At 56.3% G+C, this 12,489-nt stretch overlaps 1 protein-coding gene across 1 annotated transcript; it reads right to left on the minus strand.

Moving 5' to 3' along the window:
* Positions 1-1,037: 1,037 nt before the first annotated feature.
* Positions 1,038-11,846, minus strand: LOC144490849 ((Lyso)-N-acylphosphatidylethanolamine lipase-like; the record flags this gene model as incomplete). The annotated part of the gene is given in 5 exon segments (XM_078208545.1): positions 1,038-1,384; positions 8,432-8,615; positions 9,470-9,581; positions 11,693-11,767; positions 11,770-11,846. Coding segments are annotated over 5 exon segments (667 nt in total), but the record flags the coding sequence as incomplete, so codon positions are not given.
* Between the last annotated feature and the right edge of the window lie 643 nt (positions 11,847-12,489).

Below are 12,489 nucleotides of genomic sequence, written 5' to 3' on the forward strand. Positions count from 1 at the left end.
CTGGACTGGGGTGAGTGCAGTCAGAGGTCTCTCAACACCAGGTTAAAGTCCCAACAGGTTTATTGGGTAGCACAAGCTACACTCACCTGATGAAGGGGCAGCGCTCCGAAAGCGAGTGGCTTCTGCTACCAAATAAACCTGTTGGACTTTAACCTGGTGTTGTTAAACTTCTTACTGTGTCAGTGTAACCAAACCCCGCCGATCGCGAGAAACCTTCCACACACAGGTCTGACTGCAGTGCAGTGTTAAGGTAAAATGATCACTGTTACTCTAGAATTAAAATTACTGGTTGCAGAATAATATTCACAATGCCCGGAGATTTCGACACTCCATCCACAGATGCACTGCGACTAACTCGCTTCATTCTTACAAAGGCAGTAGCCACTTTTACACACAAGGTCCCATAAGTGGGGCTGGGTTCCCGCTGCACTGACCCTCCCACAGTGCGGCGCTCCCTCAGCACCGACCCTCCCACAGTGCGGCGCTCCCTCAGCACCGACCCTCCCACAGTGCGGCACTCCCTCAGCACTGACCCACCCACAGTGCGGCGCTCCCTCAGCACTGACCCTCCCACAGTGCGGCGCTCCCTCAGCACTGACGTTCCCTTGGCAGTGGCAATGTGAGAGAATTTTGTGTGTGTGTGTGTGTGTCCGGAGAATTCGGAGCGTCGCAAGGAAGCGGGATAACGAACTGGCGATGGAGACCAGCAAGTGGTTGTTTTTCTTCTAAACAAATCGAGAATAATATTCACAGGAGTTAGGGGGTGGTGGGGGGGGGGAACGTCTCTCGTGTCCCACGGTCCTCGTCGCCACCGCTGCTCCTCCGCTCGAGTTGGTCATCTGCTCTTCAACCGGTGCTGGACTGATTCCCAGGTAAAGGCATCCAACGGGAATGGGGAACGACCTCCCTCTGAGATGGAAAGTGTGGGGTCAAGAGGAAACGTGGGGGAGTGGGGGTCGGGAATGTCCTGGAATCCCAGAGGGGGCGCACAGGTAATTTGAGAGGACCCCCCCTCCCCCACCCCACCCCTTCCCTTCCCTTCCCCCGAGCGCGTTAAGGCACATTGAGCGAAGTGGGCACATAACCCAAGCCTCTGAGGAACAAGCGCCCTGGGGAGGGGCATGGGGCAGGTTCAGTCGTGGCGTCGACACGAGACTTTATTTCCTTATACGGCAGAGTCCGACAGAGGTGACGCGGGAGCGAGGGAGATAGGGGCGGGCGAGGAGGGGGAGGGAAGAGGAGAGGAGGGGGGTGAGGCAGGGGCGGGGGTACGGTGCGAGGAAGGTGAGGGGGTGTCCGGCACCGAGTCACAGATCTCCGTGACGGCCGCGTTGAACTCCTCCGGGCGGTCCGCGTAGACATGGTGAGAAGCGCCCTCTATGACCTACAGGAGAGACAGAGTGTCAAGGGTCAGGGCAAAAGGTGAAGGGTCACGGTGGCAGACAACACCAACAAACGAGCTGGACTCAGAGCGAGAAGGGCAAAGAACAGTACAGCACAGGAACAGGCCCTTCGGCCCTCCAGGCCTGTGCTGATCACGATACCCAAACTAAACTAAAAAAAGCCTTCTGCCTTTACTTGGTCCGTATCCCTCTATTCCCTCCCTGTTCATGGACCCATCCAGATGCCTCTTCAATGTTGCTAATGTGCCTGTTTCCACCACCTCCCCTGGCAGCGCGTTCCAGGCACCCACCGCTCTCTGCGTGAAAAACCTCCCCGACACATCTCCCTTAAACTTTCCCCCTCTCACCTTGAACCTGTGCCCCCTTGACACTTCCACCCTGGGAAATAGCTCCGACTATCCACCCTGTCTGTGCCTCTCATCATTTTGTCGACCTCTATCCGATCTCCCCTCAGCCTCTGTCTTTCCAGTGAGAACAATCCTAATTTATTCAATCTCTCCTCATAGCCGACACCCTCGGGACCAGGCAACGTCCTGGTGAACCTTCTTTGCACTCTCTCCAAAGCTTCCACATCCTTCTGGTAGTGCGGTGACCAGAACTGCACGCGATACTCCAAATGCGGGGCAATGTAGAGGGAGCTTTACTCTGTATCTGCTGTTTGTCATTTTTATTAATGACCTGGATGAGGGCGTGGAAGGATGGATTAGTAAATTTGCAGATGACACTAAAGTCGGTGGAGTTGTAGACAGTGCAGATGGAAGTGGCAGGTTACAGAGCGACATAGATAAGCTGCAGAGCTGGGCTGAGAGGTGGCAAATGGAGTTTAATGTGGAAAAGTGTGAGGTGATTCACTTTGGAAGGAATAACAGGAATACAGAGTACTGGGCTAATGGTAAGATATTTGGTAGTGTGGATGAACAGAGGGATCTGGGTGTCCATGTGCATAGATCCCTGAAAGTTGGCACCCAGGTTGATAGGGTTGTTAAGAAGGCGTACGGTGTGTTAGCTTTTATTGGTAGAGGGATTGAGTTTCGGAGCCAGGACGTCATGCTGCAACTGTACAAAACTCTGGTGCGGCCGCACTTGGAGTATTGCGTACAGTTCTGGTCACCGCATTATAGGAAGGATGTGGAAGCGAAGGAAAGGGTGCAGAGGATATTTACCAGGATGCTGCCCTCTTTTTAGGTCAAACCAAATAAACAAACTCAAATTAAATCAGGACAAAGTAAAAGGGGCAGCTCCCCAAAAAGGAGGGGGAACAGCCCGAACAGAAATCAAAGTACAAAGGAAACTTAAAAACATCAAATTATAATGTAATTATTAGGGTCGATAACGCACCTCAACCCCTGCGGTGCCCAGCGGGCGCGGAAAGCGTCAACCGCGCCCGTGGACACCGCATGCTCCCTCTCCAGGGACACCTGGCCGCGAACGTAGCCGGGGTAGAGGGGCAGACAGTCAGGACGGACGGCCCCCTCGATCGCCCGCTGCCTGGACCGGTAAATGGCGCGTTTCGCCAGGCCCAGGAGCAGGTTCACGAGGAGGTCGCCATCCCGACCCTCCCCTCTCCGCACCGGGTGATTTTTTTTTTGGTATGGTGGGAAAATCGTATGAGGAAAGGCGGAGGGTCTTGAGGCTGTTTTCGTTGGCGAGAAGAAGGTTAAGAGGTGACTTAATAGAGGCACACAAGATGATCAGAGGATTAGATAGAGTGGATAGTGAGAGCCTTTTTCCTCAGATGGTGATGGCTAGCACGAGGGGACAGAGCTTTAAATTGAGGGGTGAGAGATATAGGACAGATGTTAGAGGTAGGTTCTTTACTCAGAGAGTAGTAAGGGCGTGGAATGCCCTGCCTGCAGCAGTAGTGGACTCGTCAACATTAAGAGCATTCAAATGGTTATTGGATAAACATATGGATGATATTGGAATTGTGTCGATTAGAGGGGCTTTAGATTGGTTCCACTGGTCGGCGCAACATCGAGGGCCGAAGGGCCTGTACTGCGCTGGAATGTTCTATGTATCTAACCCCGTGCTGTACCTGTCCTGGGCGTGTTTGATGGGGGGGACAGTGTAGAGGGAGCTTTACTCTGTATCTAACCCCATGCTGCAACTGTGCTGGGAGTGTTTGATGGGGACAGTGTCGAGGGAGTTTTACTCTGTATCTAACCCCATGCTGTACCTGTCCTGGGAGTGTTTGATGGGGACAATGTCGAGGGAGCTTCACTCTGTATCTAAGCCCGTGCTGTACCTGTCCTGGGAGTGTTTGATGGGGGGGACAGTGTAGAGGGAGCTTTACTCTGTATCTAACCCCATGCTGTAACTGTCCTGGGAGTGTTTGATGGGGACAGTGTAGAGGGAGCTTTCCTCTGTATCTAACCCCGTGCTGTATCTGTCCTGGGAGTGTTTGATGGCGATAGTGTAGAGGGAGCTTCACTCTGTATCTAACCCCGTGCTGTACCTGTCCTGGGAGTGTTTGATGGGGACAGTGTAGAGGGAGCTTTCCTCTGTATCGAACCCCGTGCTGTACCTGTCCTGGGAGTGGTTGATGGGGGGGACAGTGTAGAGGGAGCTTCACTCTGTATCTAACCCCGTGCTGTCCCTGTCCTGTGAGTGTTTGATGGGGGACAGTGTAGAGGGAGCTTTACTCTGTATCTAACCCCGTGCTGTACCTGTCCTGGGAGTGTTTGATGGGGGGGGACAGTGTAGAGGGAGCTTTCCTCTGTATCTAACCCCGTGCTGTACCTGTCCTGGGAGTGTTTGATGGGGGGGGACAGTGTAGAGGGAGCTTTACTCTGCATCTAACCCCGTGCTGTACCTGTCCTGGGAGTGTTTGATGGGGACAGTGTAGAGGGAGCTTTCCTCTGTATCTAACCCCGTGCTGTACCTGTCCTGGGAGTGTTTGATGGGGGACAGTGTAGAGGGAGCTTTACTCTGTATCTAACCCCGTGTTGTGAGCTTGACGTCCATGGTAGGGAAGTTGTTGGAGAGGATTCTTAGAGACAGGATGTATGTGCATTTAGAACGGAACAATCTCATTAGTGACAGACAGCATGGTTTTGTAAGAGGGAGGTCGTGCCTTACAAATTTGGTGGAGTTTTTTGAGGAAGTGACAAAAACGGTTGATGAAGGAAGGGCCGTGGATGTCGTCTATATGGATTTCAGCAAGGCATTTGACAAAGTCCCACATGGCAGGTTGGTTAAGAAGGTTAAGGCTCATGGGATACAAGGAGAAGTGGCTCGATGGGTGGAGAACTGGCTTGGCCATAGGAGACAGAGGGTAGTGGTCGAAGGGTCTTTTTCCAGCTGGAGGTCTGTGACCAGTGGTGTTCCGCAGGGCTCTGTACTGGGACCTCTGCTATTTGTGATATATATAAATGATTTGGAAGAAGGTGTAACTGGTGTAATCAGCAAGTTTGCGGATGACACGAAGATGGCTGGAATTGCGGATAGCGAAGAGCATTGTCGGGCAATACAGCAGGATATAGATAGGCTGGAAAATTGGGCGGAGAGGTGGCAGATGGAATTTAATCCGGATAAATGCGAAGTGATGCATTTTGGAAGAAATAATGTAGGGAGGAGTTATACAATAAATGGCAGAGTCATCAGGAGTATAGAAACACAGAGGGACCTGGGTGTGCAAGTCCACAAATCCTTGAAGGTGGCAACACAGGTGGAGAAGGTGGTGAAGAAGGCATATGGTATGCTTGCCTTTATAGGACGGGGTATAGAGTATAAAAGCTGGAGTCTGATGATGCAGCTGTATAGAATGATGGTTAGGCCACATTTGGAACACTGCGTCCAGTTCTGGTCGCCGCACTACCAGAAGGACGTGGAGGCATTGGAGAGAGTGCAGAGAAGGTTTACCAGGATGTTGCCTGGTATGGAGGGTCTTTGCTATGAGGAGAGATTGGGTAGACTGGGGTTGTTCTCCTTGGAAAGACGGAGAATGAGGGGAGATCTAATAGAGGTATACAAGATTATGAAGGGTACAGATAGGGTGAACAGTGGGAAGCTTTTTCCCAGGTCGGAGGTGACGATCACGAGGGGTCACGGGCTCAAGCCGAGAGGGGCGAAGTATAACTCAGACATCAGAGGGACGTTTTTTACACAGAGGGTGGTGGGGGCCTGGAATGCGCTGCCAAGTAGGGTGGTGGAGGCAGGCACGCTGGCATCGTTTAAGACTTACCTGGATAGTCACATGAGCAGCCTGGGAATGGAGGGATACAAACGATTGGTCTAGTTGGACCAAGGAGCGGCACAGGCTTGGAGGGCCGAAGGGCCTGTTTCCTGTGCTGTACTGTTCTTTGTACCTGTCCTGGGAGTGTTTGATGGGGACAGTGTAGAGGGAGCTTTCCTCTGTATCTAACCCCGTGTTGTACCTGTCCTGGGAGTGTTTGATGGGGACAGTGTAGAGGGAGCTTTAAGACCATAAGACCATAAGACATAGGAGCGGAAGTAAGGCCATTCGGCCCATCGAGTCCACTCCACCATTCAATCATGGTTGATTTCAACTCCATTTACCCGCTCTCTCCCCATAGCCCTTAATTCCTCGAGAAATCAAGAATTTATCAATTTCTGTCTTGAAGACGCTCAACGTCTCGGCCTCCACAGCCCTCTGTGGCAATGAATTCCACAGACCCACCACTCTCTGGCTGAAGAAATTTCTCCTCATCTCTGTTCTAAAGTGACTCCCTTTTATTCTAAGGCTGTGCCCCCGCGTCCTAGTCTCCCCTGTTAATGGAAACAACTTCCCTACGTCCATCCCATCTAAGCCGTTCATTATCTTGTAAGTTTCTATCAGATCTCCCCTCAACCTCCTAAACTCCAATGAATATAATCCCACGATCTTCAGACGTTCATCGTATGTCAGGCCTACCATTCCTGGGATCATCCGTGTGAATCTCCGCTGGACCCGCTCCAGTGCCAGTATGTCCTTCCTGAGGTGTGGGGCCCAAAATTGCTCACAGTACTCCAAATGGGGCCTAACCAGTGCTTTATAAAGCCTCAGAAGTACATCCCTGCTTTTGTATTCCAAGCCTCTTGAGATAAATGACAACATTACATTTGCTTTCTTAATTACGGACTCAACCTGCAAGTTTACCTTTAGAGAATCCTGGACTAGGACTCCCAAGTCCCTTTGCACTTTAGCATTATGAATTTTATCACCGTTTAGAAAATAGTCCATGCCTCTATTCTTTTTTCCAAAGTGTACGACCTCGCACTTGCCCACGTTGAATTTCATCAGCCACTTCTTGGACCACTCTCCTAAACTGTCTAAATATTTCTGCAGCCTCCCCACCTCCTCAATACTACCTGCCCCTCCACCTATCTTTGTATCATCGGCAAACTTGGCCAGAATGCTCCCAGTCCCGTTTACTCTGTATCTAACCCCGTGCTGTAACTGTCCTGGGAGTGTTTGATGAGGGACAGTGTAGAGGGAGCTTTACTCTGTATCTAACACCGTGCTGTATCTGTCCTGGGAGTGTTTGATGGCGATAGTGTAGAGGGAGCTTTACTCTGTATCTAACCCCGTGCTGTACCTGTCCTGGGAGTGTTTGATGGGGGGGGACAGTGTAGAGGGAGCTTTCCTCTGTATCTAACCCCGTGCTGTACCTGTCCTGGGAGTGTTTGATGGGGACAGTGTCGAGGGAGCTTTACTCTGTATCTAACCCCGTGCTGTGTCTGTCCTGGGAGTGTTTGATGGGGACAGTGTAGAGGGAGCTTTACTCTGTATCTAACCCCGTGCTGTACCTGTCCTGGGAGTGTTTGATGGGGACAGTGTAGAGGGAGCTTTCCTCTGTATCTAACCCCGTGCTGTACCTGTCCTGGGAGTGTTTGATGGGGGACAGTGTAGAGGGAGCTTTACTCTGTATCTAACGCCGTGCTGTACCTGTCCTGGGAGTGTTTGATGGGGACAGTGTAGAGGGAGCTTTCCTCTGTATCTAACCCCGTGCTGTACCTGTCCTGGGAGTGTTTGATGGGGACAGTGTAGAGGGAGCTTTACTCTGTATCTAACCCCGTGCTGTACCTGTCCTGGGAGTGTTTGATGGGGGACAGTGTGGAGGGAGCTTTACTCTGTATCTAACCCGTGCTGTACCTGTCCTGGGAGTGTTTGATGGGGGACAGTGTAGAGGGAGCTTTACTCTGTATCTAACCCCGTGCTGTACCTGTCCTGGGAGTGTTTGATGGGGACAGTGTAGAGGGAGCTTTACTCTGTATCTAACCCCGTGCTGTACCTGTCCTGGGAGTGTTTGATGGGGACAGTGTAGAGCGAGCTTTACTCTGTATCTAACCCCGTGCTGTACCTGTCCTGGGAGTGTTTGATGCACACACGTCAATTAGTTCTCCTCTCATGTGAGGTGGTACACTTTGGGAGGAGTAGTTTGACAGGAAAGTATTCAATGAATGGTTGGACATCAGGAAGTTCTGTGGAACAAAGGGGCCTTGGTGTGTTTGCCCACAGATCTCTGAAAGCGGAAGGGCATCTTAGTAGGGTGGTGAATATGGGACACTTGCTTTTATCAATCAAGGCAATGATTACAAAAGCAGGGAAGTTGATGTTGGAGTTGTATCGGTTTCCGGCAGACGCACAGGAGGCAGACGCACAGGAGGCAGACGCACAGGAGGCAGACGCACAGGCGGCAGACGCACAGGCGGCAGACGCACAGGCGGCAGACGCACAGGCGGCAGACGCACAGGGGGCAGACGCACAGGGGGCAGACGCACAGGGGGCAGACGCACAGGGGGCAGACGCACAGGCGGCAGACGCACAGGCGGCAGACGCACAGGCGGCAGACGCACAGGGGGCAGACGCACAGGGGGCAGACGCACAGGCGGCAGACGCACAGGCGGCAGACGCACAGGCGGCAGACGCACAGGCGGCAGACGCACAGGCGGCAGACGCACAGGCGGCAGACGCACAGGCGGCAGACGCACAGGCGGCAGACGCACAGGGGGCAGACGCACATGTTTATCTCAATAAGAAACACTGGAAGGAAGTTTATACACAAACACTCCAGTGTATAACTCACCATGGTCTGTACGTACGAGTCTGGGCGAATATCCTTCACCTGTTCCCCGCTGGGCGCAATCCAGGATCGGGATCCATAGATCATGGTGATGGGAATCTCCTTCGGAATCAAGTGGATCCGTCCCAACATCGGACGCTTAGCCCAGCCAAAGGATTCAGAGAGAACCTTGAATGCTGTCTCACCGCTGTCCAGAGAGAAGGGGGAGAACTGGTGAATGAAATGCTGTGGGAGGGTCAGTGCTGAGGGAGCGCCGCACTGTGGGAGGGTCAGTGCTGAGGGAGCGCCGCACTGTGGGAGGGTCAGTGCTGAGGGAGCGCCGCACTGTGGGAGGGTCAGTGCTGAGGGAGCGCCGCACCGTGGGAGGGTCAGTGCTGAGGGAGCGCCGCACTGTGGGTCAGTGCTGAGGGAGCGCCGCACTGTGGGAGGGTCAGTGCTGAGGGAGCGCCGCACTGTGGGAGGGTCAGTGCTGAGGGAGCGCCGCACTGTGGGAGGGTCAGTGCTGAGGGAGCGCCGCACTGTGGGAGGGTCAGTGCTGAGGGAGCGCCGCACTGTGGGAGGGTCAGTGCTGAGGGAGCGCCGCACTGTGGGAGGGTCAGTGCTGAGGGAGCGCCGCACTGTGGGAGGGTCAGTGCTGAGGGAGCGCCGCACTGTGGGAGGGTCAGTGCCGAGGGAGCGCCGCACTGTGGGAGGGTCAGTGCCGAGGGAGCGCCGCACTGTGGGAGGGTCAGTGCTGAGGGAGCGCCGCACTGTGGGAGGGTCAGTGCCGAGGGAGCGCCGCACTGTGGGAGGGTCAGTGCTGAGGGAGCGCCGCACTGTGGGAGGGTCAGTGCTGAGGGAGCGCCGCACTGTGGGAGGGTCAGTGCTGAGGGAGCGCCGCACTGTGGGAGGGTCAGTGCTGAGGGAGCGCCGCACTGTGGATACAGATCAGATTCCCTGGTGATTATCACTCTCCTGTTACTCGCAGGTTGCTGTGCGGCCACCCCTACCCGCCCTTCCACCCACCCCTACCCGCCCTCCGCCCCAAGGTGGGCAGCTCACCTGGGAGTCTGAGCATTGCAGTGATAGACATATTCCAATATGGTGTCATCATCAAACCGCTCTTCATATTTCCGTTTGAGATCCGGCCGGAATCGCTGGACTAGCGAGGGGCCTGTAGAGGGAGACACTGAGTCAGAACATTCAGAGTGCTTCACACGTCGGGGGGATTGATGGAAGGATCATTGAGGGACGCTCCCTCACTGACCGGTCCACATTGAGGGACGCTCCCTCACTGACCGGTCCACATTGAGGGACGCTCCCTCACTGACCGGTCCACATTGAGGGACGCTCCCTCACTGACCGGTCCACATTGAGGGACGCTCCCTCACTGACCGGTCCACATTGAGGGACGCTCCCTCACTGACCGGTCCACATTGAGGGACACTCCCTCACTGACCGGTCCACATTGAGGGACGCTCCCTCACTGACCGGTCCACATTGAGGGACGCTCCCTCACTGACCGGTCCACATTGAGGGACGCTCCCTCACTGACCGGTCCACATTGAGGGACGCTCCCTCACTGACCGGTCCACATTGAGGGACGCTCCCTCACTGACCGGTCCACATTGAGGGACGCTCCCTCACTGACCGGTCCACATTGAGGGACGCTCCCTCACTGACCGGTCCACATTGAGGGACGCTCCCTCACTGACCGGTCCACATTGAGGGACGCTCCCTCACTGACCGGTCCACATTGAGGGACGCTCCCTCACTGACCGGTCCACATTGAGGGACGCTCCCTCACTGACCGGTCCACATTGAGGGACGCTCCCTCACTGACCGGTCCACATTGAGGGACGCTCCCTCACTGACCGGTCCACATTGAGGGACGCTCCCTCAGCTGACCGGTCCACATTGAGGACGCTCCCTCAGCTGACCGGTCCACACTGAGGGACGCTCCCTCACTGACCGGTCCACATTGAGGGACGCTCCCTCACTGACCGGTCCACATTGAGGGACGCTCCCTCACTGACCGGTCCACATTGAGGGACGCTCCCTCACTGACCGGTCCACATTGAGGGACGCTCCCTCACTGACCGGTCCACATTGAGGACGCTCCCTCAGCTGACCGGTCCACATTGAGGGACGCTCCCCTCAGCTGACCGGTCCACACTGAGGGACGCGCCCTCAGCTGACCGGTCCACACTGAGGACGCGCCCTCAGCTGACCGGTCCACATTGAGGGACGCTCCCTCAGCTGACCGGTCCACACTGAGGGATGTCCCTCAGCTGACCGGTCCACATTGAGGGACGCTCCCTCAGCTGACCGGTCCACATTGAGGGACGCTCCCTCAGCTGACCGGTCCACACTGAAGGACGCTCCGTCACTGACCGGTCCACACTGAGGGACGCTCCCTCAGCTGACCGGTCCACACTGAGGGACGCTCCCTCAGCTGACCGGTCCACACTGAGGGACGCTCCCTCATTGACACCGGTCCACACTGAGGGACGCTCCCCACACTGACCGGTCCACACTGAGGGACGCTCCCTCAGCTGACCGGTCCACACTGAGGGACGCTCCCTCAGCTGACCGGTCCACACTGAGGGACGCTCCCTCATTGACACCGGTCCACACTGAGGACGCTCCCACACTGACCGGTCCACACTGAGGGACGCTCCCTCAGCTGACCGGTCCACACTGAGGGACGCTCCCTCAGCTGACCGGTCCACACTGAGGGACGCTCCCTCAGCTGACCGGTCCACACTGAGGGACGCTCCCTCAGCTGACCGGTCCACATTGAGGGACGCTCCCTCAGCTGACCGGTCCACACTGAAGGACGCTTCGTCACTGACCGGTCCACACTGAGGGACGCTCCCTCAGCTGACCGGTCCACACTGAGGGACGCTCCCTCATTGACACCGGTCCACACTGAAGGACGCTCCCTCACTGACCGGTCCACACTGAGGGACGCTCACTCACTGACCGGTCCACACTGAGGGACACTCCCTCACTGACCGGTCCACACTGAGGGACACTCCCTCACTGACCGGTCCACACTGAGGGACACTCCCTCACTGACCGGTCCACACTGAGGGACACTCCTCACTGACCGGTCCACACTGAGGGACACTCCCTCAGCTGACCGGTCCACACTGAGGGACGCTCCCTCACTGACCGGTCCACACTGAGGGACGCTCCCTCGCTGACCGGTCCCTCACTGAGGGACGCTCCCTCGCTGACCAGTCCCTCACTGACCGCTCTGTAATCCAGCGCTCTGCTCACCCCAGGGTCCCGCTGCCCTCAGCACTGCCAAGAAGTTGAACCGAGCCAGGACGGTGGTGACCGCCTTCACCCACAGGGGGGCTTCCACGTCTCCGACACGTCAGTCGGTCGCTCCGGGAATCCCCAGGGATCGACCAGGATCAGATGCTTGACTCTGCAACGCAAGGGGGGGGGAGAGCCATTCACACAGTGACCTCTGAACTCAGCCTTCCGTCCTCGTTCACCCCTTGACCTCCTCACCCACCCACTGCCCTTTGATCTAACACACCTTTGACCGTGCCCCCCACACACTGGTATCCCAGTGCCCTTTTGACCCTTCCCCACCCCTCCCCCTCTTTGACCTCCGACTCTCCCGCGATGGTCACCACCTTGTCACCCACCCACCCACTCCACCTTTGACCTGTGAGTGACCCCGCTCTCCGGTGACCTCTGCCCCCCCCCTCTCCCAGCCTCCCTGCCCTTCCCGCAGCCTCCCCTGCTGACCCCCTTGGCCTCCTCCCCAGCCACCCTCTCCCTGATGGCCCATGGCGTCAACCCCCCAGAAGCCCCCCGCTGGCCCTTCGCCTCCCCCCACCCCCCACTGGCCATGGCCTCCCCTCGGCCCCCCCCACACTGGCCCTGGGGCCCCCCCCACACTGGCCCTGGGGCCCCCCCCCACACTGGCCCTGGGGCCCCCCCCCCACACTGGCCCTGGGGCCCCCCCACACACACTGGCCCTGGGGGCCCCCCACACACACTGGCCCTGGGGCCCCCCCACACACTGGCCCTGGGGGCCCCCCACACCCACCCAACTGGCC

Source organism: Mustelus asterias, unplaced genomic scaffold (assembly GCF_964213995.1).
Source record: "Mustelus asterias unplaced genomic scaffold, sMusAst1.hap1.1 HAP1_SCAFFOLD_3917, whole genome shotgun sequence".
NCBI classification, from domain to species: Eukaryota; Metazoa; Chordata; class Chondrichthyes; order Carcharhiniformes; family Triakidae; genus Mustelus; species Mustelus asterias.